This window comes from Dreissena polymorpha, chromosome 4, assembly GCF_020536995.1.
Source record: "Dreissena polymorpha isolate Duluth1 chromosome 4, UMN_Dpol_1.0, whole genome shotgun sequence".
NCBI classification, from domain to species: Eukaryota; Metazoa; Mollusca; class Bivalvia; order Myida; family Dreissenidae; genus Dreissena; species Dreissena polymorpha.
In genome coordinates, this window is record NC_068358.1 from 135,255,364 (window position 1) to 135,283,134 (window position 27,771).

The window sequence follows — 27,771 nt, forward strand, 5'->3', positions numbered from 1 at the left end:
ACTTTAAAACTTAAAGTAGCTTATTTACAAAAATGAATATGTTTTTATACGTTTGCATCTATACCATCAGGAATATTATGATTAACTGCACATAGTTAATAGCCTGTCTTAAGAGAGCCAAAGATAAGCCACTGATCAGGGGCAATTCAACTGAAATAAAATTGTATTTAAGCTTTTTTGTCTGAATAGCATAGGTGTTTAAGTCAATGCCACAAATGTATAGTGTAGCAATCTTTTTCCACTTAATTCCAGATGTTCATGTCAATAGCGCTATAAATCTTGTTTAAATACATAAAAAGATTATGAACATCTTTGGGATTTTATTGTCAGGAACAATAATGAGAATTTAATGACTGTTTACGACAGGCTGTTCTTTAGATATAGCCTGTAGCATTTACAGTACTCTTTTAACTGTTATCTATTGGCCTTTTGGAAGTGAACTTGTAACTTCAAAGTATGTTTAAGTCCTGTGCAAGTGTTTAATACAAATCGTAATAAACACATTAAAAGAAAGTGTCATGACCAAATTATAGGTAATTTCAAATGAAAGCCAAATGTAACAATTTTATTAAGCGATGTGTTGATGTAAACAATATAATTACCAAGCGATTGACACTGCTGAATTTTGAAATTAAAAGTTATATTTCTAGATATCTATGTATGGGAATAGATAATTGACCTGTGTAACAGACCATTAAATGTATATGTGCTCTTTGAGCTCTGGGTAACCAGACTTTAAGAGTAAAGTTTACTCCAAGATTAGCCTGTGCAGTGTCCACAGGCTAATCAGGAACAATACTTCCCACCCAGGCTAGATTTTTCGTGTAGAAGGGACTAAATTCATTAAAAGAGCATTTAAATCAAAGCAGAAAGTATTGTCCCTGATTAGCCAGTGAATGCACATGCATAAAGTGCTACTTATCTAGACAACTATGTAATATCACTGAGTCATGTTCATTGATAATTTGGGACCAAAATACAAAGTGTTCAAACTTGATTGTGTTAACCAGACCTGTCACACTAAAAATGTTCATGATTAGCAAAACATTCTGGTCAGGTTGCTTAGCTGGAAGCTTAGTAATTTTGAGTAGTTAATAGAATGTTAGACAGTTATAATGAAGAGAATACCTAGACCTTGTGATCAGTCATGGATTCAAGAGTTCAGAGAGATGTTCAGTTCAGTTATGTCTTGCTTTGCTTATTACAACAGCTTACTTCAGAAAACTGGGAATATTGAGCTGCTATAAAGAAATAGCAGAGTTGTGATATCTGGGATATCTTGTGTCATTTTTTATTGCTTTAATTACAATAATTACCATTAGCTCATGTTAGAGGATTTACTGTTCCTTTGAAGTTGTTTTGCATGCACGTGCACAGCTTGTTTAAATGACAGCAGTCGATACCAGTAATTGTCCTCACTTGTCCATGCTTGATAATTAAATCAGCTCCTACTGCATATTGAACAACAACATTTTGCAAGATGCAACATTCTTTGCAGTGGTTAGATAGTTTTATCATTGAGCATGCTATTCAGCACACATTATGAATGTCAGTTTTGTTTCCACCTTTGGGGGAATGTTGGTTGGGTCTTACAGATTGGGTTTTGTATGACTAAAGGAGAATATTTTTGCAGATAACATATATGACGTGCTTAAAAAATCTTTGATAGAGAACGGAATTGTACTGTTCTTATATGGGGACAATACCTTTCCAGCATCAGAATACAGCAGACTTTCAGCTGCAAATTAGCCTTTAAAATTACTTAATGCTGAAGATAACATTTAACTGTGTCGTTTTAATCATGAAATAGGAAGTTGCACAGTTCAAATTAATTGCTTGCACCACATATTCCCATGCTGAATGATTTCTCAAAGATCTAAATGTGTCAAGAACAAAATAATTTGAAATAAATCATAGTTTATTTGTGTTTTTTTACATATTTGAATTATCCTTATTTTAGCTATCTCCTAATTAATTAATCAAATAAAATGTGCTATTCCCTATCACATCATGTACACGATTTATTTATTTTCTACCAGGAAAGGCAGTAATATATAATTGCCCTTGGAAAGAAACAGATAAATGTGCTTGCTAACTGATTTAGCCACTCATGGTTGCCGACGGAATTGATCCTTCGAATCTTGAACAAATAGATAAATATTTGCTCTGTGGGTAATAATTGCATGTTTTTGCATTGGAATGGCATACAGCGCTATCACACTGGGAGTCAGAAAGAGAGCTGTTTTCAAGTAGCCTTCACACCAGTCAAACAGTGTTTAATAAGTCTAGAGATTATCAATGTTTGCTCAAGGTGTACACATGTTTCTCGTGCAATAAGCTTATCTTTATCCCCATGTTTTCATTTCGGGAATTTCTCATGTAATTAATTCTAAATGTGCCTATAAACAGCTGATAAGTATATAAAGATTGAATGTATCTTCACATAAAATTAAATTCATACTATATAATGACTTAAAAATGAACAGTAAATGCAGGCTTTTTCACAACTGAAGGCCTGGTAAAAATCCATCTTTGCAGTTTTGCAAATAATTATTTATATATGGCTTAGAATTCATCTAAAAAAAAAATTAATTAATAGACAATTAGTTGATTTTATTGTTTAATCGTACTATTATTTCATGAGGGGTCAGATCAAACATATTTTCATTTTGAGCATGGGAATGAGTAAAGGAACCCTACTGACATACTTAGCTATCTCTCCAGACTTCAAACTTTATCAGGGCTTTATTTCCTTCTTTAGCAAGGGCCTTATAAAGGCCCCTTCCCCAAAGAAAAAGACCCTTCCCAAAAGAGTCTCAATTTCTATAAAATGATGCAAATTTCCCCAAATTTAAAGCTTACTTTGGGACATTTCTACCCCTTTTTCCGTTTTGTCAATTATTTTCCCCAAAAATCTTGGAAGGCCAGGCTAGCCCTTTCCCCAAATCAAGAAAAAAAGCCCTGTTTATATATTGTGTGCTTTTGGTGTTTATATCATATGATCTATGTCATGCCAAAATGGGTCTCGTGCCCTAAGCAACCAGGTTTGCTCTAGACTAGCCTGCACATTTGCACAGTCTGGTCAGGAGTTACTCTGTTTGCTAACGAGACCAGGAAATCTTGCATGACTCTGGGGGACATGGTAGCTATTTTCTACACTGCACCAATGCTCATAATGGCCTGGAGCTATGCTGACAGCATATGGTCTTAGATCCATTTTCGCATGTCATGGCTCATATTTATAGCTCGGTGTTTTCAGAGGTGTTGTCATATCCAGCTCGTCGTGTTGTCCGACGTCCGAGTTGTGCTAAAACCTTAACATATTGGCTCTATAATCAAAGTGCTTCCACCTACAACTTTGAAACTTCATATGTAGATGCACCTTGATGAGTTCTACATGCCATACCCATTTTGGGGTCACTAGGTCAAAGGTCAAGGTCACTGTGACGTCTAAAAAAAATTTTGACAAGCTTTCATTTATTCAAAACTGCACCCTTAGCCTAGCGTGGCACCGGTTATGCGGTGCTCTTGTTTAAGTTATGTTTTAAATCTGCGTTTGTATTCCAGGAATGTATTCAGAAAGGGTCAGCACTCGGTGGTAGATGTTTCCAGCATTCCAGACAGCATCCTTGAGCACCTCAACCTTTCCTCTTCCTCCACACAGAACCTCAAAGGTACAGGTCAGATAATACATATTAGAACATGGTGAAATAGAACTGATACTCACAGGTAAACAGAAGCAAGCTTGAAAAGTATATTCTCTTTGTTCATGTATCATTAAAATTTGTATTTAAATCCAAGTATTATCTTTTGTCACATTTTATGCCCCCAAAGGGAGGAATAAAGTTATCCAAATTGCCTGCCCTTTCTTCCGTCAACCATTCAATCCACCAGTCTGTCCCCGATTCTTGTGCAGAAAATAATTCTGGAAGAATTGAATGGATTGGATTTTTGTTCGCATATTGATAAAAGTAATTAATGGGGAAAGCAGAGTACAACAAATATTACTGTATTACAGAGTTATTTCCTTAAGGTAGCCCACCAGTAATGGGCACCATTCCAAATATAATCTAATGTATTATTTTCTTAATCAGCATCATTTCACTGAACTACATGCAAATTGTTAGGTCGACTTTCCATGCTTAAAAAAAAAATATACTGATTTTTTCAAAACCTTCCCCACGCTCGGCTTTTGTCCAGTTTATTTGCACCACTGGGGTATATGAAAGTACCAAAATTCATCCAGATTTCCAAATATGGACATGCAGTTGGTGTGAACAGATGCAGTAAAGGTGTTGAAAGTTTAAACAAGATGAAATAAGTATTCTTTTACAGACATTTATTTTTTATAACTTGTTATCTAGGGAAGAGCGCCATGAAAGGTAAGTGGTTTCAGCCAAGTAGAAATTGGGTTGGTTAAAAACAAAGTGTCATAAAATTCAAAATAGTTTCATTTAAGTAATATTTTGAACTTAGTTTTTATAGATACACTATATACAGTCAATCTTGTGCTTGCGACCACTTGAATTAAGCGACTTTTGTCTTATGCGACCACTTTAAATCCCGCCCGAGTGTTTTACCTATATTTTCATATTGTATTAAGCAAATTTTTTCTTACGCGACCAGCGACCGCTGATTTTAGTGTATTTTGATGCCCTAGTCTTGAATTAAGCGACCGCTTCAAGGTAAAAGTGGTAAATCTGTTGACCGTTCAGGGACAAATCAGTGTTGATTGTTTATCTAAGCGGATAACATGAACGATGACACCTTTGTTGTGATTTCACACCAGCCATTTTCCGTTGTCTCGATGACCGGTTCTGACAGGTGTTAATGCTGACTGCGTATCAATTTTTGGTGTCGAATAATACAGTGAGGTATTGCCAACAGTCTACGGGTTAAAGAGTTTACTATCTGGGACGTAAAGTGACAAATTTGATCGCCGATTTTATTGCAGAAAAAATGCGCCGACGCGACAAACATTTTCACAGTGTTCTCGAGAGGTGTAAAAAATAAACTTTTAATCAGTAACACGTAGCGAAATCTGTTCATTAAAAAATGTAATTGTTATTAGGCTAATTAGTTTGTGTTAGCAAATTTTCCAATCAGGCGTGTTTTTTTAGTTTTCAATCAAGGTGTTTATTTATTTAACTATGTACCATAATCGAGTCAGATTTATATAAGCTCACATGCAGAAATTAAAATGTCAAAACGGAAAGTTTGAACGTTAAATGAGAAAATTCGGGTATTGGAAGTGTCAAAGAGTAAAAGTGCACGTAAATTTAATCGCGAATGAGTTTGGAGTCGGAAAAACCCATTCTCCGTGCAAACCATTTACATTGTATTTAGAATTAGAGAGAACAAATACAACTTATTTTAAGTAAAACATTGTTTTATTCATTTTATTTATATTTAGATTCATTTGATTACTAAAGCAGAAATCGCTGTGTCAAAAAGAGATAATCCGATATCTGGATTTAAAATCAAAGGTCCGCATTTATCACAAATGGCCTTTTTTTATTTAAAGACCATTTTGTTAAGAGACCACTTTTGGTTACTCCCTTTAGAACAAAAATACAAGATCTACAAGATTGACTGTACAGCAAAAATACCAAGAAATAGACAGATTTACTGTTTACTTTTTGAAATAAAAATAAAAATACAACATGTATGATTCGTATTTTCAGCAGTAAATCACCCAATTAAGCCATAACGTTGTTTTAATTTTAAAAATTGAAGAATGTGCATGAAAATTGCAACATATTTAATAATAAACATAGCTTATATGCTATATTAAATCAAATTACGTTTGAAAAGAAATAAAACGCGTCGCAATAAGTATGCGATGTCTGTAGGATTCGAACCTGCGTGGGAAGATCCCAAAAAATTTCAAGTCCATCGCCTTAACCATTCGGCCATGATAACTTCACATTAGTGGGAGCTTAAATTAGATATGCATAGTATACAGGTAAAAAGGCTCTTCGATTTTTAAGAAATCGCGAAATCATATTTTTCAGATGATATTTGGATCAAAGTCAATATTTATTGTGAAAATACTGTATTATAAAGGAATTACGTAAACATATATCAAAATTCGAAGTTTGAAAAAAAAAATCATCTCTCGGAAATAACCAATCATTGAAGATCGGCAATGATTGTAAAATAAATCGCTGGAAATCATTATGGGTGCGCTACCTTGAGTACATTTTCTTCTGCAGAGAATATCCGAATTGGTTGAAGATGGTACATCAGAATCATTTGGCACTTACAGTGACAGCACATGTTGTAAAAAAATTGCAATCAAAGACACAAACATAACATTTCTTTGACTGTAATTTTGATATAGCATTTTTAAATGTATAAAATGCTACTATATGTATCATTGTGTCTAAAATTGCTAAATTATGCCACTCAAGGTGATATTGCTTTGTATATATATTTTTTTGTGTGTAAAGTTCAGGAATATTAATTATTTGGTAAGGTTCAGGAAAAAGTAATTACAGTTAACTATTTTTTCCGCTTTTTTGTTTATATATTGATGACTGTTGAACATGTCATGTTTTTTAAGACGATTCAAAGATATTTATTTTTATGACATAAATAAGTTATCCCAGGAGACTCTTTAACAGGTTTGGGAAAATCATCAGTAGAACTAAAATTGTTCTAAATGAAATGTAGATTAGGCACTACTATACGTTTGCACGTTATCAATTACAGAAAATCAGTAAAGTAAATTTCTAACTGATGAAGGCTCTTTTTAAGACTGCAGCTAAGAGTGTGTGTTGATTTTGTTTTTAATCGTAAATATTATTTTGTTATTATATACATATCTGCTTTACAAAGTGGATATATAAATAAATGTTTAATGCATGTCTATATTCAGGGGGAAATACCATGGATATGCCTTTTTGTACCGGTGAAACCGGAGGGGACTTATGGTTTGTGCTCTGTCAGTCCTTCTGTCAGTCTGTCCGTCAGTCTGTCCGTCACACTTTTTTGGATCCTGCGATAACTTGTAAAGTTCTTCATATTTTTCATGAAACTTAAAATATGGATAGATGGCAATATGGAGATTATGCATGTCATTTCATTTTGTTTCTACATCAATAATTATGGTTTCTATGGCAACAAATAAAAAATAAAAAAAATAAAAAAATTCTGACAATGGTGAAGTTTCACCGGTAGGGGACCATATTGCTTGGCAATCTCTTATTTAAATAATTGTTGATAACCTATTCTGGGTTTTGTGATGAAATGCTACAGAGAACATGTCAGGCTTTTGTCTGAATCTTATTACTGTTCTATGTGGGATTCAGTTATCTTTTTCCAAACACAATATAATAAGTGATGGCCACGAATGTACTTTTCCAAGTAACAGTTGACTACATCTCTGTGAAGCAAGTGGCATGTCTATTTCTGTTCTGCAGATATTACATTCTCTATATATGTTCTAGGCAGCTGAAATGTTTATATTGGAAGTGTCAAAGAGTAAAAGTGCACGTAAATTTAATCGCGAATGAGTTTGGAGTCGGAAAAACCCATTCTCCGTGCAAACCATTTACATTGTATTTAGAATTAGAGAGAACAAATACAACTTATTTTAAGTAAAACATTGTTTTATTCATTTTATTTATATTTAGATTCATTTGATTACTAAAGCAGAAATCGCTGTGTCAAAAAGAGATAATCCGATATCTGGATTTAAAATCAAAGGTCCGCATTTATCACAAATGGCCTTTTGGTTACTCCCTTTAGAACAAAAATACAAGATCTACAAGATTGACTGTACAGCAAAAATACCAAGAAATAGACAGATTTACTGTTTACTTTTTGAAATAAAAATAAAAATACAACATGTATGATTCGTATTTTCAGCAGTAAATCACCCAATTAAGCCATAACGTTGTTTTAATTTTAAAAATTGAAGAATGTGCATGAAAATTGCAACATATTTAATAATAAACATAGCTTATATGCTATATTAAATCAAATTACGTTTGAAAAGAAATAAAACGCGTCGCAATAAGTATGCGATGTCTGTAGGATTCGAACCTGCGTGGGAAGATCCCAAAAAATTTCAAGTCCATCGCCTTAACCATTCGGCCATGATAACTTCACATTAGTGGGAGCTTAAATTAGATATGCATAGTATACAGGTAAAAAGGCTCTTCGATTTTTAAGAAATCGCGAAATCATATTTTTCAGATGATATTTGGATCAAAGTCAATATTTATTGTGAAAATACTGTATTATAAAGGAATTACGTAAACATATATCAAAATTCGAAGTTTGAAAAAAAAAATCATCTCTCGGAAATAACCAATCATTGAAGATCGGCAATGATTGTAAAATAAATCGCTGGAAATCATTATGGGTGCGCTACCTTGAGTACATTTTCTTCTGCAGAGAATATCCGAATTGGTTGAAGATGGTACATCAGAATCATTTGGCACTTACAGTGACAGCACATGTTGTAAAAAAATTGCAATCAAAGACACAAACATAACATTTCTTTGACTGTAATTTTGATATAGCATTTTTAAATGTATAAAATGCTACTATATGTATCATTGTGTCTAAAATTGCTAAATTATGCCACTCAAGGTGATATTGCTTTGTATATATATTTTTTTGTGTGTAAAGTTCAGGAATATTAATTATTTGGTAAGGTTCAGGAAAAAGTAATTACAGTTAACTATTTTTTCCGCTTTTTTGTTTATATATTGATGACTGTTGAACATGTCATGTTTTTTAAGACGATTCAAAGATATTTATTTTTATGACATAAATAAGTTATCCCAGGAGACTCTTTAACAGGTTTGGGAAAATCATCAGTAGAACTAAAATTGTTCTAAATGAAATGTAGATTAGGCACTACTATACGTTTGCACGTTATCAATTACAGAAAATCAGTAAAGTAAATTTCTAACTGATGAAGGCTCTTTTTAAGACTGCAGCTAAGAGTGTGTGTTGATTTTGTTTTTAATCGTAAATATTATTTTGTTATTATATACATATCTGCTTTACAAAGTGGATATATAAATAAATGTTTAATGCATGTCTATATTCAGGGGGAAATACCATGGATATGCCTTTTTGTACCGGTGAAACCGGAGGGGACTTATGGTTTGTGCTCTGTCAGTCCTTCTGTCAGTCTGTCCGTCAGTCTGTCCGTCACACTTTTTTGGATCCTGCGATAACTTGTAAAGTTCTTCATATTTTTCATGAAACTTAAAATATGGATAGATGGCAATATGGAGATTATGCATGTCATTTCATTTTGTTTCTACATCAATAATTATGGTTTCTATGGCAACAAATAAAAAATAAAAAAAATAAAAAAATTCTGACAATGGTGAAGTTTCACCGGTAGGGGACCATATTGCTTGGCAATCTCTTATTTAAATAATTGTTGATAACCTATTCTGGGTTTTGTGATGAAATGCTACAGAGAACATGTCAGGCTTTTGTCTGAATCTTATTACTGTTCTATGTGGGATTCAGTTATCTTTTTCCAAACACAATATAATAAGTGATGGCCACGAATGTACTTTTCCAAGTAACAGTTGACTACATCTCTGTGAAGCAAGTGGCATGTCTATTTCTGTTCTGCAGATATTACATTCTCTATATATGTTCTAGGCAGCTGAAATGTTTATATCATACTTTCGGACATAGAGTTCATAATATATCAATTGAAGATAAGATCGTTTGGTATCCAATATGGAAACATGCTGATGAGTTATGCCTTGAAGACTTCAAACCCTTGATATTTATATTCCTACAGGTTGCATCTGAAGCACAAGTATAGCGTCACAGCACACAACTATATTTATTTGCAATCAACAGTAATTTAAGTTGGCTTTTTTTTGTCAACACATTAATGTTATTGCCTAGTACTGTCAGAGAAATAAAAGAAATTTTCAATTGTTTATTGACTTAAATTAAGGCTTTGAATACCTTTATTTACAATGATTATTTGCTCTCTAAATCAGTATTTTATTTTTGAAATAATCAATCAAATTAAAGTCTGACACTTGTTATTGTGATGCAATCATCAGTATTTTAAAGAAGCCCATTGTTATCTATTGAATGTAATTTTCCCGTTTGACAGTTTTATCTCGAGTTACACATTACTATTGGTTTTCATTATTAATCACGTTGTGGTTTATAAAACACAAAACATGGTCATATATGGGTTGTCAATATTGTAATGACTACAATGTATGCACAATAAATATTAATTTGTGTATGCCATTAATATGTTGCTGTCAACATTTCCGAAATATAATTGCAGTGCAAATAGTTATTAGGAAGCTGGGGCAATATGGCAGATTGATCATACAAGGCCATAAAAAAGTTTGCATCTGAAAATATTAATTTTCCTTTGTTTTTGAACAACTGGTATTATTTATTAAAAAACTGAACTTAAATAATGAAATTGTAATTATTGAATAATGCATTTATAAATGCAAGTCAAGCATTTAAGACTTGAACAAAAACATGATTTAGATAATAAATGAATACATTGAGGATACTTTTAGGGCTGTCACGATACGCCGTGAGCGTACCGCGGTATATCGTGGTACGGCAACACTGTATCGCGGTACGTACCACGATATTTTACAGAATATGTATCTGTGAAGAAAACAGCAGAATAACAAGTTTTACAAACTTTATTAAACTCAATAATCAGAAAACACTGGTATCATAGTATGACTAGAAACTGTAAAAGAAACTGTTATAAACTTGATATAAGTAGTCATTGTTATTGTTATTGTTATTCGCGTCTTTTTCTAAAATGTCCGCAATGTTGTTTACAATTGCTGTGACTACGATCTGTGTAAATCGAACGCTTCAAGGGCATGTTTAAAATGTGGAGTCAGCAGGCCCAGTATTGAAAATCCGTAGCGTTCTGACTCTTCCTTGACTTATTCAGAATCTTAAGATAACATGATTCGGAAGTGCCATGCTTTGAACGATCGATATACTAAAGAAAGAAAATAAGAAATAGAATAAACATCTTTTGGATAATTATGAACTTATTTGCAAAGGAAATCTGTCCCAAATTCCAAAAAAGGTACGGGCCCATACATCGCCGTATTTTAAACATGAAAGTTAAACATCTACCAGTGGAAGGGCTTGCTTGACCTGGATATTAACGGATTATTTATTTAGCCCTTTTGAATCGCTTCTACAGTTTTCAAAACGATATCTATATCAAAATAATTATGTAATGTATTTATATCTGTGCTAATATAATAATATTAAAAAAACCAGTGCTGCAACGCCGTACCGCGGTGCGATTTTTTTCATGACATGCACTGCGATATACCGATATACCCGTGAATCGTGACAGCCCTATATACTTTTGTGTAGAGAAGGGTACAAAACTTTATCAACATGTTTTTTAAAGTTCATCTGTACACTCTAGTTCCCCAGCGGTTACAACAATTTTAAATAACACGAAAATAACCTGAAATGGTGAAAATTTGCTATGTGAAGTCTTCTTTTTGGAAAATTGGTGCATTAGATTTTTTGCTCCAAAATACTTTAAAATTGATAACTTAATGTTGTCAAGTTGTCAATATTATATTTACTCATGTTCAAGCCATAGAGCTGCATAGGGACGAACTGAATGTTGCTTTTTAGCTCACCTGAGCGATAGCTCGAGGTGAGCTATTGTGATCACTCAGCGTCCGGCGTCCGTCCGTCCGTCCGTATACAAATTTGTAAACATCTTCTTCTACTAAACCATTGAGCCAATTTCAACTAAATTTCATGTGGAGCATCCCTAGGTCATGGGACAAAAGAATTGTTAAAAAAAATTTGATCACATAACCAAGATGGCCGCCATGACCATATATGGTAAAAACCTTAAAAAATCTTCTTGTCAGAAACCGCTCATCAGATTTTCAAAAAATTTCACAGGGATGACCTTTGAGGGCTCCCCTGAAAAAGTTGTTCAAAGAAATTTGATTCGTCAAAAAACATGGCCGCAGGAGCTCGTTGAACTTTGCATGTTTATTCGTTTTTGCCTATTTGTGAAAACTTTCAAAAATCTTCCACATTTTTTGTCCGATCCTTTCCAAATTTGCACAGTGTCTTTATATCAATGAGGACACAAACCCTACAAAAAATGAGCATTATTGGTCCATGAAGTACAGAATTACCTCCCCTTGAATTGAGAAAATGGTGTTTATGCAATAAAGTCCAAATTTTTCATCCAATTCTTTCCAAACTTGTAAGGATTTAGCATGGTTCAAACAAGGGAAACAACTACGGTTTATGCATGTTCTTTTTAATACAGATTTGCCTCCCTTTAATTCATTCAAAATCTCATTTTACAGCAGAGATTCCAAATCTGACCTGTAAATGAGCCCCATATTTACTGCTGGTGCTATGTTACCTTTTCCCATTTGATCATTCTTAAGTATTGGTCTTGTAATGCTTCTACTGCTACTGCTACTGCTACTGCTACTACTACTACTACTACTACTACTACTACTACTACTACTACTACTACTACTACTACTACTACTACTACTTCTACTACTACTACTACTACTACTACTACTACTACTACTACACTACTACTACTACTACTACTACTACTACTACTACTACTACTACTACTACTACTACTACTACTACTACTACTACTAGTACTACTACTACTAGTACTACTACCACCACCACCACCACCACCACCACCACCACGTCTACTATTACTACTTCTACTACTACTGCCACTACTACTACTACTACTTTACCACTACTACTACTACTACTACTACTACTACTACTACTACTACTACTACTACTACTACTACTACTACTACTACTACTACTACTACTACTACTACTACTACTACTACTACTACTACTACTACTACTACTACTACTACTACTACTACTACTACTACTACTACTACTAACTACTTTTACTACTACTACTACTACTACTACTACTACTACTACTACTACTACTACTACTACTACTACTACACCACCACCACCACCACCACCACCACCACCACCACCATTCACAGTGACAAAAAACGTATTCACACAATGGCTGCTACTACAACTTATAGCCCATATAGGGGGGCATGCATGTTTTACAAACAGCCCTTGTTTCTATGGGATTTTAACCACAACTGTTCATGTTTATCTCCGACACATATTTTTAGGTCACCTGTCATGAAGTGACACAGTGAGCTTATGTGATCGTGTGATGTCCGGCGTCCGTTGTGCGTGCCTGCGTGTGTCCGTGCGTTCGTCCGTCAATAATTTGTTTGTGTAGACAGTAGAGGTCACAGTTTGCATCCAATCTTGATGAAATTTGGTCAAAATGTTTATCTTGATGAAATCCGGTTTGGGATTGTATTTGGGTCATCTGGGGTCAAAAACAAGGTCACTAGGTCAAATAATAGAACAACCTTCTGTAGACAATAGAGGTCACAGTTTTCATCCAATCTTTATGAAATTTGGTCAGAATGTTTATCTTGATGAAATCTGGGTTGGGATTTTATTTGGGTCATCTGGGGTCAAAAACTAGGTCACTAGGTCAAATAATAGAAAAACCTTGTGTAGACATTAGAGATCACAGTTTTCATCCAACCTTTATGAAATTTGGTCAGAATTCTTGATGAAATCTGGGTGGGATTGTATTTGGGTCATCTGGGGTAAAAATCTAGGTCAAATAAATAGAAAAACCTTGTGTTGACAATAGAGGTCACAGTTTTCATCCAATATTTATGAACTGTGGTCAGAATGTTTATCTTGATGAAATCTGGATTGGGATTGTATTTGGGTCATCTAGAGTCAGGAACTAGGTCACTAGGTCAAATCATAGAAAAACATTGTGTAGACAATAGAGGTCATAGTTTTCATCTGATCTTAATGAGTCAGGTGAGCGATTCAGGGCCATCATGGCCCTCTTGTTTTATTAAAAAAATTGACAGCAAATGGGAAATTTGTAGTTTGGAAAAGTGCCATTTTTTTCGTTACTTAATATAGAAGGAAAAAAAACGCTCGACTAAAACAATAAGGTTATAAAGACACGTTATTTGGTTTGTAAACCTTTATCATAATTGCAGCTCAGGTCAGTTTATTAGCAATTCACAAATGGTCAAGTTTTACTTTAACCCATTTAAGCCTAGTGGACTCTCCCATCCTTATAAATTGGATCAATTTATTACCAAAATAAGGGATGTCTAGTATATGTATTGCTATATTTAGATTATTTCTGACAGAAATTCCTTTAAGCAAACAGCGCAGACCCAGATGAGACGCCACATCAAGCGGCGTCTCATCTGGGTCTACGCTGTTTGCAAAGGCCTTTTTTCTAGACGCTAGGCATAAATGGGTTAAGACGTTTAAGTTTTCCAACAAAATGGATGAGGTATGATATTCAGTATACAGTGAAGGAGAACCAGACACTGTAATAATCATATTATAAAATAAGACCATTATAAGGCTTATAAGATTTGCCAATAAGATGGAATAGATATAAAATACAATATACAGAGAAGCAGAATCCAACACTGCAGTCATCAGATATAATTGTCTTCACACCATTTCAGTTGGCAGCTACCCAGTACAGGATCGGAAATCAGGCTCAGTCCTGGCTGTTCTCTTGGTAAGTGTAGCTGCTTTAAGTAGACCCAGATGGTGTAAGTGTCATGTAACTGACAGTTTGATTAACTAACGGGACTCTTGACTCGATTCTGACAGAATCTTATTTCAAGTGGGACACCAGATTTATTGGAATAGAGATGATCCAGATACAGATGAAAATAATGATGTAAATGCTTTTTATTGAGACTGTGGAACTGTCGAATGGCCAAGTCTGTACCTAAAATCCTCCAAACCAGTTTTCAAAATTATCACTTGCCTTATTGCCCTAGGAGAGTAAAATATTTTCGGACATGTTATAAATGTCACATAAAATGCCTGGCTTGTAAGAACATTATCTTAGCCAAGTTACTGTTATTTCAAAACATTGATTTGGTCATGTTTGTATCTTAATTTTGCAAGCTAATATGCTGTCAGACATTTTACAATTATTGATTACGTCAGGTTTTATTTTTTGGGGGAGCATATTATAGTCGCCGCTTCGTCTGTCCCTGCGTGTGTCCGTCCGTGCACAGTTTTTGTCCGGGCTATTTCTCAGCAATTAATGACTGGAATTCTATTAAACTTTATGAGAAGCTTCACTACCATGAGGAGATGTGCATATTATCAGCCGGTTCTGGTCGGATGATTTTTCACAGAGTTATGGCCCTTTGAAATTTTCCATTAACTGTACATATAGTGCAATTCTTGTCCAGGCTATTTCTCAGCGACTAATGACCGGAATTCAATGTAACTTTATGGGAAGCTTCACTACCAAAAGGAGATGTGCATATTATCAGCCAGTTCTGGTTGGATGATTTTTCACAGAGTCATGGCCCTTTGAAATTTTCCATTAACTGTACATTTAGTGCAGTTCTTGTCCGGGCTATTTCTCAGCAACTACTGACTTGAATTCAATGAAACTTTATGGGAAGCTTCACTACCAAAAGGAGATGTGCATATTATCAGCCCGTTCTCGACGGATGATTTTTCACAGAGTTATGGCCCTTTGAAATTTTCAATTGTACATATATAGCAATTCTTTTCCGAGCTATTTCTCAGCAACTTATTACGGGTATTCAATGAAACTTTATGGGAAGCTTCACTACCAACAGGAGATGTGCATATTATAAGCCCGTTATGGTCAGATGATTTTTCACAGAGTTATCGCCCTTTGAAATTTTCCATTAACTGTACATATAGTGCAATTCTCGTCCAGGCTATTTCTCAGCAACTTATGACTGGAATTCCATGAAACTTTATGAGAAGCTTCACTACCAAGAGGAGATGTGCATATTATCAGCCGGTTCTTATCGGATCATTTGTCACAGAGTTATGGCCCTTTGAAATTTTCCATTGTACATTTAGTGCAATTCTTGTCCAGGCTATTTCTCAGCAACTTATGACTGGAATTCAATGAAACTTTATGGGAAGCTTCACTACCAACAGGAGATGTGCATATTATCAGCCGGTTATGGTCGGATGGTTTTTCACAGAGTTATGGCCCTTTGAAATTTTCTATAAACTGTACATATAGTGCAATTCTTGTCTGGGCTATTTCTCCCCAACTACTGATTGGAATTCAATGAAGCTGTATGGGAAGCTTAACTACCTTGAGGAGATGCGCATGCTATTTCTGGGTTCTGGTTAGATTATTTATTTAGAGAGTTATGGCCCTTTGAAATGTTTAAGTTGCTAAACCATCCATCGTATTATTTTGTCCAAAGTGATGCCCCTCTAGACGTTTCCTTTGATCTGAATATATAGTGCAATATTGTGACCAAAAAAAACTTTTGGGGGCATCACCCGTCTCCGATGGTTACTTGTTACACTTTTAAATAATAAAAATGTACACATTTTCATCATGTGATGAGGAGTTTTAAAAATTACTATAAAGAGCTGAAATCACAGGTACATCATGAAATGTGTGTGATTTCGATGCTTTTGCCAATAAAATAAGAAAATGAATGCATTGCAAACAGGAGGTTATATAAAACTAGAATTCTTTGAGTTGTCAGAAATTTGTAGATAGTTATTTCTGGATCAGATCTGTTTGCCATGACACTTACGTTTTTAGCAATGTAATTGTGCTGTTGCCAAATTACTTAGACTTTTTGCAGTTTCCTTCTTGTGCACTTGCATACATTTGGTAACTAATTCAGTACTCAAACCTTATATTAATAAATTCTTAACTGTATCGCTTCTTAGCAGATATACAGTCGAAACCCACTGGCTAGAACTCCCTGGGACTGACAACATACGGTCCAGCAATCAGGAAATTGAGCCAACTGATTTTTAATATACTTTTGTTTACTAACATGAATCTGCAATAGATTTGCATAGCAAATTTAAGAGTATTAATACAGCTTAAACGCTGCAGTACTTTCTGCTTTTGAGTTAATAAGAACAAAATACTGTGAAACCATTTATATTTGTCAGCATTAAATTTCATCAATTAACAAAAATTACTATTTTCTCAGCACTTCAATTTGCCAATTTCTGATTTTGGAATTTCTTTTTGCATCAGTCAAAATCCTTTTGTTTGTATTTAGGACAAATTGTGGTGGGGATAAGGGGGGACACTTGTGAGTCCTGTTTGTCACATGCCAATTAAATAGTCTTTTGTTATCAGGTGATAGTATTGGGCCCTTATTATTGTATGCCATTGACAAGTTTATTGCCACGTCAACATTCAAAGTTTTTTATTCCATCAACTGCTCGAGATATTTCAGGATTACATATCCCTCCCATAGCTTTCAGACAGTTGTCCACCACCAGGGTTCGACGAATCCACTTGCCCGCTCGTAATTACGAGTAGAAATCAGCTCCGGATGAATATTCTGGCAGTGCTCGTCCTGCAGGGCGAGTGTTATTTTTGGCCAAAAAGATTAAAATTTCAAGGTTTAACACATTTTTACCAAACAAAACAACGTTTAATCGGCGATTTGAAATAAACCGGATGTTGAATTCTCCACACTGCGATAAAATAAGTTCTGTTCCTGTTGTGCGCTGATACCGGTATGTTCTGTGAATGTATCTTATACAGTGCGGTGTATGGTCTTTTAATACTGCTAAAAAAATTGTCTAAATTCTTCACATCTTTAAATTAAAAGACTGGCTTATAATTTGCAAGTTTTAATTGACGAAAATGACAAAGAAAAAACTGCCTTTTGTACACACAGAGGCTTGTTTGAGTTTAACAAAATGCCTTTCGGACTCTCCAATGCTCCTAACGTGTAACACGGACTCTAGATGAGATGAGTCAATATACGCTCTGTGAGTGTAATCATTATGATTGTGACCATGAGGACAAAATGAAAATCAAACAAGTAAAAAGTGTGTTAAAACAGTTTATTAGCTTTATTGAAGTTCGTGAGTTACAGTTCTATATGAAAACCAATAGAAAATCACAATAAAACATATAAGTAACTGATTTATTGCAGTTTTTGAATAAATTGCAGGGCAAGTACATATTTCAGCAGGGCAAGTGAACATTCTTAGCTACTTGCCCTGCAGGGCCATTGCTGAAAACAATTTTGTCGACCCCTGACCACTTAAGCTATTTTGCATTTAAAAAAATAAATAAAATGATATCTTTTGCTTTAAAAAAAAAAACAAAATGGTATTTTTTACGCAAATCAAAATTAAAGATTTAGTCCATGACATGTTTGCAACCGATGTTACATTAATTATGGTGAGCCTTCATTCAAGCATTTTTAATAAATTAACAAAATTATGCGACCCAATGCAAGTTTGAGCCAAACAAACAAAAAAACATTGTTAACTCAGGATTGTGAAAACAGTATGAGCCATCCAATAATTCGACCCTCTCAAATTCGAGCCATCCGACAGGAATTGAAGATATAGCAATAAAAAGTCAGGGCTTTCCAGCATACTGGAGATTTGAGCCAATTAATATTAGCAAGTTAAAGCCATCGGGTTTTGACTGTGTATTCATATTTTTGAAACTTCAATGAAAAGTTTGTGTTTATTGTTTTTGTTGATTGATTTCTTTTCCTATTATCCCTTTTAGTATTTACTTATTTATTGATGCATGCCAATGGTCAAATTATTTGTTTGGTTTCATAATTGTAGGTTGCTGGGCAACATTTGGGTGATGCAACACTGTGTGACTTACAAGTTCCATTGAAACAGGTAACCTATAAAAAAGTAAAAAAATTAAGTTCACATGTTTACTTGTAATTATGCTCCCTGAAAATTTTCGGGGAGCATATAGTTGCCAGTTTATCCTTCCTTCCTTACTCCTTACTTCCTTCCATCACACTTTTGTTACAGTTTCTTGTACCATCTTCAATACTTTACCAATCTCTTTCATTTTTGGCATGTAGGTACCTTGCATGGACCTCTTCCTTTTGATGAGGTTTGAAGTCACTGGGGTCAAGGTCTAAGAGGCTAATAATAGATTTTTCCGTCACACTTTTGTTACAGTTTCTCATAGCACCTTCAATACTTTACCGATCTCTCATATTTGGCATGTAGATACCTTGCATGGACCTCAACCTTTTGATGAGGTTTGAGGCCACTGGGGTCAAGGTCACCGAGGCTTATAACAGATTTTCTGTCGTGCTTTTGTTACTTTACCGATCTCTTTCATATTTGGCATGTAAGTACTTTCCATGGACCTCTACCTTTTGATGAGGTTTGAGGTCACTGGGCTCAAGGTCACCAAGGCTAATAATACATTTTCCGTCACACTTTTCTTACAGTTTCTCATAGGGCCTTTAACACTTTATCGATCTCTTACATATTTGCCATGTAGATACCTTGCATGGACCTCTACCCTTTGATGCGGTTTGAGGTCACTGGGCTCAAGGTCACCGAGGCTATTAATATATTTTCCGTCACGCTTTTGTTACAGTTTCTCATAGCACCTTCAATACTTTACCGATGTCTTTCATATTTGGCATGTAGGTACCTTGTAGGGCCTCTACCTTTCGATGAGGTTTGAGGTCACTGGGGTCAAGGTCAAGGTCACCGAGGCTAATAAAAGATTTGTATGCCCCCGGATTGAAAAATCGGGGTATATTGTTTTGGCCTGTCTGTCTGTCTGTCATTGTGTCAGTCAGTCATTGTATGTGTGTGTCACAAAACTTTAACCTTGGTTCAACTTTTATAACTTTTGCAATATTGAAGATAGCAACTTCATATTTGGCATGCATGTGTATCTCATGGAGCTGCACATTTTGAGTGGTGAAAAAAAAAGGTCAAGGTCATCCTTCAAGATCAAAGGTCAAATATCATTGTTTTTTTTTCTTTCCTAAAACTTTAACCTTCGTTAAAGTTTGGTCATAACTTTTTTAATATTGAACATAGCAACTTGATATTTGGCATGCTTGTGTATCTCATGGAGTGGTAAAACGTGGAGGTCAAGGTCATCCTTCAAAGTCAAAGGTCAATTATTAATTTTTTTTTTTACCTTTTTTAATATTGAACATAACAACTTGATATTTGGCAAGGCTTGTGTCTCTTATGGAGCTCCACGTTTTGCGTGGTAAAAAGTCGAGGTCAAGGTCATCCTTCAAGGTCAAATGTCAAATATCATTGTATTTTTTAACTTTTTAGATGGTCGGTTAGTGACCGTTTATGGTGGTTAGTCTAAAATTCAGGTTGATACGCCTTAGCTACTTTAAGCCCAATTCCAGCTTACTACGCGTATCCGCGCGAGAAAGAGTTGTATAATTTATGCAAGAGGTTTGAGTTCTCCAATTATATTCATTCACAAATGGATACATTATATTAATATCGTGTTAAATGCAATAGTTTCATTTTGTTGCTTTTATAGAAAATAATCAATAAACAATGATTGTATTGGAGGAGGAGATTGTTTATGAATGAATAAAATAGTCCACTTTCTGCAGCGTCCTAATTACATAGTATTTTTGCTCAGTCCATTCATGATATGAGGCTATTAATAGATGCGCCTGTCGATAAACAAAGGAGTGTCCACGGGTGATAACAACGCAATAGGTTACGCTCTCGTATACACCTCAATGACTTAGTACAGGTCATTCGTAATTTGAGGCTATTAATAGATTTGGGAAAAAGTTGACGCTTATTTATATTATCAATTTATAAAACGTTAAGCATAAGTTCAACAATAACTTCAGCAATACGATAGACAAATCTGCTAAATCTGAATATAACAAACAATTTATAATAATGATACAAATGACCTGTTTCGTAACCTTGTTCATGCTTCTACAGTGGGTATTTCTGGAAAACGTTCTTTGGTTCTCAACAGATAGCGGCGATCTTTTGTATTTACGGGTGCTAGCAACGCATTAGTAGAAGGTTAGTAGAAGGTTAAGCTTGTTTATATTAACAGTTCTCAATACATAGACAGTTGGATATGAGTTCATCAATTACTACAGGCAACAACAAAAATGCTTTATAATCGCTAAAACCGAAAAAAACGAAATATAACAATAAATATCTTTTAAAAATGTAGTCGGCGTATACGCTGACTTTGAAATAAAGTTTGCAATTTACTTTTCTAAATAAATAAATACAATTAAACAAAAGTTAAACTATTGTGTTGTGTTTTTCACTTGTAAGGTGCATATTCACCGCATGATATGTGTGTTAGCATTGTCAAACCACACATTAGTGTGAGTAGATAAAAAATATACTATGTGTCCTCATATGCCTTGTTATGAGTATCTTTCTTCACTATCGAAATATATTGTATGTTGATATTTGATTTAAACGCATTTTTCTTTCGACACATTTAAATCACACCTTCATAGCGCTGTCATGCGAAAAATGGGTCTTATGCGTTTCTGCAAGCGTTTGTTAAACCCAACATGTGCATTTGCGCAGTCAGGCCATAGGCGATGCTGTTCACTATAAAATCACTCAATATGTTATGTTTCTCCTTAACAGACTGAGAGATAGCTGAGTGGGCTTTTTATATGGAATAAGACCCATTTTCGCATTAAAAATCTCATTGCGAATTGAAAATGCCACATTTTAGAACAATGCTTTCTGATACAAAATTGAATTCAAAATAGCAAACTTGTTAATAATGGCAGCCTATCCAAACATTTAGGAATGATTTCCAGACATGCTGACCAAGTTCGGCAAACATTGTGGTATGATAATTAAACGATTTTCTCTTATCGTGACACTATACTATTTCGCTAATGATTGTTTTCTCATCTTGGAAGCTAAAGTGAAATTCTGCGAGATGGATTTTAAGGCGTAATTGTAACAGGGCCACAATTTGTGTCGTTTGAACTTACAGAGAGTAGTCGGGAATTCCTTACACTGAACAGTGCTACATCCTTTGAACTGAGCACATACGCAGAGATGTAGCCAAAACTCAGAGGTTGTATCTCGAATCAGCCTATGAAATATTCGAAAATATTCATTCGTGTCTGTTGGCGATATGTAAAAGTCACTTAGATGAAAACTGAGTAAAATAGCTACACCTAAAAAGCGCATAAGTGCTCTATACCTATGTTTATGTCAGCGTTGTTGACACCGTGTGAACTGCTCGGGTAACAAGTAAAGCATAAACAGCAATGTATATATACTTTTTTTCCTCCATATACAAGATATGAAGATTATTGTATATTTTGAATTTGTATATGGTGTCAAAAATCAAAAGTTTTGTACACGGAACTTTCATTATGAATTTATATTCTTGGTGAGATAATTCGATATTCCAAAAATATTCATTTAATATGATGGTGACTGCAAATTTTCTTTATATTCAGTTCTCATTACCATTTTCATCATACTTTCTATGCTTTCAAAACGTCCAAAAAGACATGTTGTTTTTATTTTGTCTAAGTTATTTCTATGAAATAATAAGCATGATAAAAAGTGCACACAAAACTCAACCCGTGCGCTATGACACACACTTTATAAATTTGAATGGCGTGTGTTCATTTCAAACATGCGATTGATTTTGAAAAATGGATTGCGTATTAAATTATGCAATAGCGAACATCTTCAGTGTCTTCAGCGCTTTGATTAATTATTGTACATAGCAACTTGATATTTGGCATGCTTATGTATCTGATGGAGCTGCACGTTTTGCGTGGTAAAAAGTCGAGGTCAAGGTCATCCTTTAAGGTCAAAGGTCAACTATTATTGTATTTTTTTACCTTTTTTTATATTGAACATAGCAACTTGATATTTGGCATGCTTGTGTATCTCATGGAGCTGCACGTTTTGGGTGGTAAAAAGTCGAGGTCAAGGTCATCCTTCAAGGTCAAAGGTAAACTATTATTGTGTTTTTATGCCCCCGGATTGAAAGATTGGGGGTATATTGTTTTTTGCCTGTCTGTCTGTCTGTCTGTCTGTCACTGTGTTAGTCAGTCATTGTATGTGTGTGTCCCAAAACTTTAACCTTGCTCATAACTTTTGCAATATTGATGATAGCAACTTGATATTTGGCATGCATGTGTATTTCATGGAGCTGCATATTTTGAGTGGTGAAAGGTCAGGGTCATCCTTCAAGGTCAAAGGTTAAAAAAAAAAGCGTCGCAATAGGGGGCATTGTGTTTCTGACAAACACATTTTTTGTTTTAGGTGGTTATTAACACATAGATTGACAAAGCTCATCATTGGGAAGCATCCATCAGTTTCACTGATATTCTTGTTTGCTCTACTGGCCGAAGGCCTGAAGAGCTTATGTCATGGCATGGTTTCCATCGTCCGTGCGTGCGTGCGTTAGACTTTTTTTTTGTTTACGCGATTAAGTCCACAGTCTGATTCTTTTCAAAGTTGTTCAGTGTCTTTATATTAATGAGGACTCGAACCCTATTGAAAATGGATTACATTAGAGTAAAAAGTCCAGAATTATCTCCCCTTGAATTTGAGAAAATTGTGAAATAAGGCTTGTTTACGCAATAAAATCCACAGTTTTCATCCAATTATTTCCCAACTTGCACAGTGTCTTTATCTGAACGATGAGTCAAACCCTATTGAAGATGAGCAATATCGGAGTTAAAAGTCCAGAATTATCTCCCCTTGAATTTGAGAAAAAATGAAAATTCAGTTTTTTTATATGATTAAGTCCATAATTTTCATCCAATTCTTGACAAACTTGCACAGTGTATTTGTATCAATGAGGACTCAAACCCATTTTATGTCCACGTTCGAAGAAGAGGGGGTATATTGTTTTGCACATGTCGGTCCATACGTCCACCAGATGGTTTCCAGATGATAACTCAAGAACACTAAGGCCTAGGATCATGAAACTTGATAGGTACATTGATCATGACTGGCAGATGACCCCTAGTGATTTTCAGGTCACTAGGTCAAAGGTCAAGGTCACTGACTTGAAATAGTAAAATGGTTTCCGGATGATAACTCAAGAATGCTTACACCTAGGATCATAAAACTTCATAGGTACATTGATCATGACTGGCAAATGACCCGTATTGATTTTCAGGTCACTTGGTCAAAGGTCAATTTCACAGTGACTCGAAAACAGTAAAATGGTTTCTGGGATGATAACTCAAGAACGCTTACGCCTAGGATCATGAAACTTGATAGGTACATTGATCATGACTGGCAGATGACCCCTATTGATTTTCAGGTCACTATGTCAAAGGTCAATGTCACAGTGACTCGAAACAGTTAAATGGTTTCCGGATGATAACTCAAGAATGCTTACGCCTAGGATTATGAAACTTCATAGGAACATTTATCATGACTGGCAGATGACCCGTATTGATTTTCAGGTAGCTAGGTCAAAGGTCAAGGTCACAGTGACTCGAAATAGTAAAATGGTTTCAGGATGATAACTCAAGAATGCTTGCGCGATCATGAAACTTGATAGGTACATTGATAATGACTGGCAGATGATCCCTAGTGATTTTCAGATCACTAGGTCAAAGGTCAAGGTCACAGTGACTTGAAATAGTAAAATGGTTTTCGGATGATAACTCAAGGATGCTTACGCCTAGGATCATGAAACTTCATAGGTACATTGATCATGACTGGCAGATGACCCCTATTAATTTTCAGGTCACTATGTCAAAGGTCAAGGTCACAGTGACTTGAAACATTAAGATGGTTTCCGGATGATAACTCAAGAATAATAAGGCCTTGGATCATGAAACTTCATAGGTACATTGATCATGACTGGCAGATGACCTCTTTTGATTTTCAGGTAACTAGGTCAAAGGTCAAGGTCACAGTGACAAAAAACGTATTCACACAATGGCTGCCACTACAACTGACAGCCCATATGGGGGGCATGCATGTTTTACAAACAGCCCTTGTTTAAAAAGAGCAATATCGAAGCAAAATAAGTCCAGAATGACTTTCTCTTGAATATGAGAAAATTTTGAAATCCCGCTTGTTTACGCAATTAATTCCACTGTTTTCATCCAATTATTTCCAAATTTGCACAGTATCTTTATATCAATGAGGACTTGCACCCTATTGAATATGAGCAGTATCGGAGAAATAAGTACACAATAATTTCCCCTTGAATTTGAGAAAATTCCCCTTGTTTGCGCGATTAAGTACACAGTTTCCATCTTATTCTTTCCAAACTTGCACTGTGTTTATAGCAGTAGAGCGATTCAGGCCCTCATGGGCCTCTTGTTTTTCTATTAGCCAAAACATTTGCTGTGGGAAAAAGTGTACAGTATTAATATTACTGAAAAGCTTAAAATGAAAAATTGCATAACATCTACTTATATTGAACTAAGATGTTAATGTACCAAAGGCACTCAAAATTGCTAAGACAAAGGATATCTTGAAATGCTCTATACTGTCGCATGTCTGTCTGGTAAAACAGCTGAACTGCAAAAATCAAGAATAAAATATATATCATCAGAAAAATTAATTCCTTGGTGAATAATTGAGAACTATTTTTATGGTTGGTTAACTGCAACTGTCACAATTTTCTGATAGATTTCACCAAAGAAAAGCGTGGGTGGGTGTAATATTTCTTTTAGTAGGTCCCAATGGAGGTGAAAATGGGGCATAGACATCATTTTGTGAATGTATACGCCTCAATTTGTGTGCAAATGGACTTAATAAAAGCAGTTATGTATGTTTCCATAGCAGAAATTCCTATGACGTAAAATCAATGTAAGATGGATGAAAAGCAGTCAAAATATTGAGAATGGATGTCATTAGTGTCATAGGGCATGTTTACTTATTTGTAAGGAGCCTCGGTATATGTGATTGCCAGCCTGTTGTCGTTGATTTATATATTCAGACTTCAATAATCCAATAGGTTTACAGTACCAGTACATGCTGTATTGTGTTATGAAAATAATGGTGTAGCTAAGAGGTATCTAAGTTTTTTTTAACATATAAAGTAAAATCCCTTCGAAACTCATGAGATATGTTAACATATTCCAGATTCTAATTGAATGATTGCAATAAATGTGATAAATGAAAGGTCGGTGTTTTGTTTGTAAAAATTGTACAAATTGTACTTCTTTAAATGTGCAAGTATGGGTATATCCCTCTAAATGATCCCCCCCCCCACTGAAAGATGTGTCAAAAATCTGAATACTCTTATTCTAATTTATAAGGAAACCATGCTTTGTATAAAACAGTTCACTTAATTCAAGTAATAAAATATTGTTTTTTCCAGTAAGGCCACTCCAAATTGATATGTTGGTCGTCAGATTTGCGGCACCTATTTTTTCAAAATGGAAAAGAAAATATTATTGTTTTACCGCTCGCACTCATTTTTGTGTCCTTCTGTAACCATAGCGCATGTTGTTGTTTTTAATTTGTGAAAAAAAAAACAACAACAAAAAACGCGATCTAGCAGAAATGATTTTGACGCTGAATACGAATGCTAGTGTTTCGTTACCCTTTTAATCCCTTTTAATCGATAACTGCAGACGCTAAAAATTCGATCGAGACGACCAGTACATGTTTCGCTGTCGTGGCCGTTTTAACAAATTGCGGTGAAAAGTTGCTGCAGCCAACCATTAAAAATATAAACACATCTTCGTTCTGTGACTTATTTGAATGTGTTTGTTTACGTTTGAACATGCAACTATCAGCAGATACCGTTGAAGCATTTTCAATTTCAAACAACATCGGAAAACATGACGTAAGATTTAAAAAAATGCTTTTTCTTCATTAAATGGGCATATGGACGATATTTAAGTTAACGAAAAATAAACATAAAATCATTAAATGCTGGTTTTAAAAGTTTCACAGGGACAATGTTTTATATTTTTTTAAATACATGATTGACGGAACATGTTTAACAGCTAGGTCCGTGTATTTCAGAAACATCAAATAAGTTCTTTGTAATGTATAAATTTATTTCAGAAAAAATACAATACTGTACTAGCCATCAATCTGCCCCTTTTAAAATAAGGTAGCGACAATGCATGGCCTTTGTCCAACTGTCTGTCATTATCATTTTGATGATTGTCCCTCTTCAAGTGCTTTTGCAACATGGTATACCTTATCAAAGCTTGCAACATGGTATACCTTTTCACAGCTTTCACTGTTTAAAACTTCAAACAAATATAAGCAGCAGTAGGTAGACATGTGTCCCTCACTTCAATGAAATGGTTACATGTATATTTCATGGTAAAAGGTCATATGCAACTTACTCCTATATATATGAGGTCAATATATATTCTTTATATAAGCTATGATTTGAATGTAAAATATAGCTGTTTAAACCTGTATCTCTTATAAATGCACGATTTTTCCATCGAAATGTGATTTTTTTATTCTTCGCTCTTCGCTCGCTCGAGAATGTTCCTGTTTTCAAAAAAAATATTTTTTTTTTTTTTTTTCGCTCGCCTCTTACACTTTTTTTCAAAAAAATCCGTAGACCAACAGATCAATTTGGAGTGGCCTAATGATATGTTTAGTAATCAACTTTAACATATCATTTTAATATGATTAACAGTTGTATAAAATTAATGTTGTGATTATTATGCAGGGGGCATGTAGTGATCGGACTGTCCGTCTGACTGTCCGTCTGTCTGTCTGTCCGTCTTTCCGTCACACTTTGCGTTTAGGTTTTGAAAAATGCTCATAACTTCTATGTCCCTTGAGGTATAACCTTCATATTTGGTATGCATGTGTATATGGACAAGGCCTTTCCATACGCACAAATTTTTTCACCCCTGTGACCTTGACCTTGAACTTCGGGTCCGCGTTTAGGTTTCGAAATCTGCG

The 27,771-nt window shown here is 34.8% G+C and overlaps 1 protein-coding gene across 8 annotated transcripts in view; it reads left to right on the forward strand.

Moving 5' to 3' along the window:
- LOC127876683 (cGMP-dependent 3',5'-cyclic phosphodiesterase-like) overlaps positions 1-27,771 on the forward strand; it is a 245,295-nt gene that overhangs the window by 92,059 nt on the left and 125,465 nt on the right. For all 8 annotated transcript variants that reach the window (XM_052422071.1, XM_052422073.1, XM_052422072.1 and 5 more), the window contains exons 4-6: positions 3,568-3,674; positions 14,586-14,641; positions 18,712-18,771. In XM_052422071.1, the coding sequence (XP_052278031.1) occupies positions 3,568-3,674; positions 14,586-14,641; positions 18,712-18,771 (223 nt within the window). The remainder of the gene's footprint in view (positions 1-3,567; positions 3,675-14,585; positions 14,642-18,711; positions 18,772-27,771) is intronic.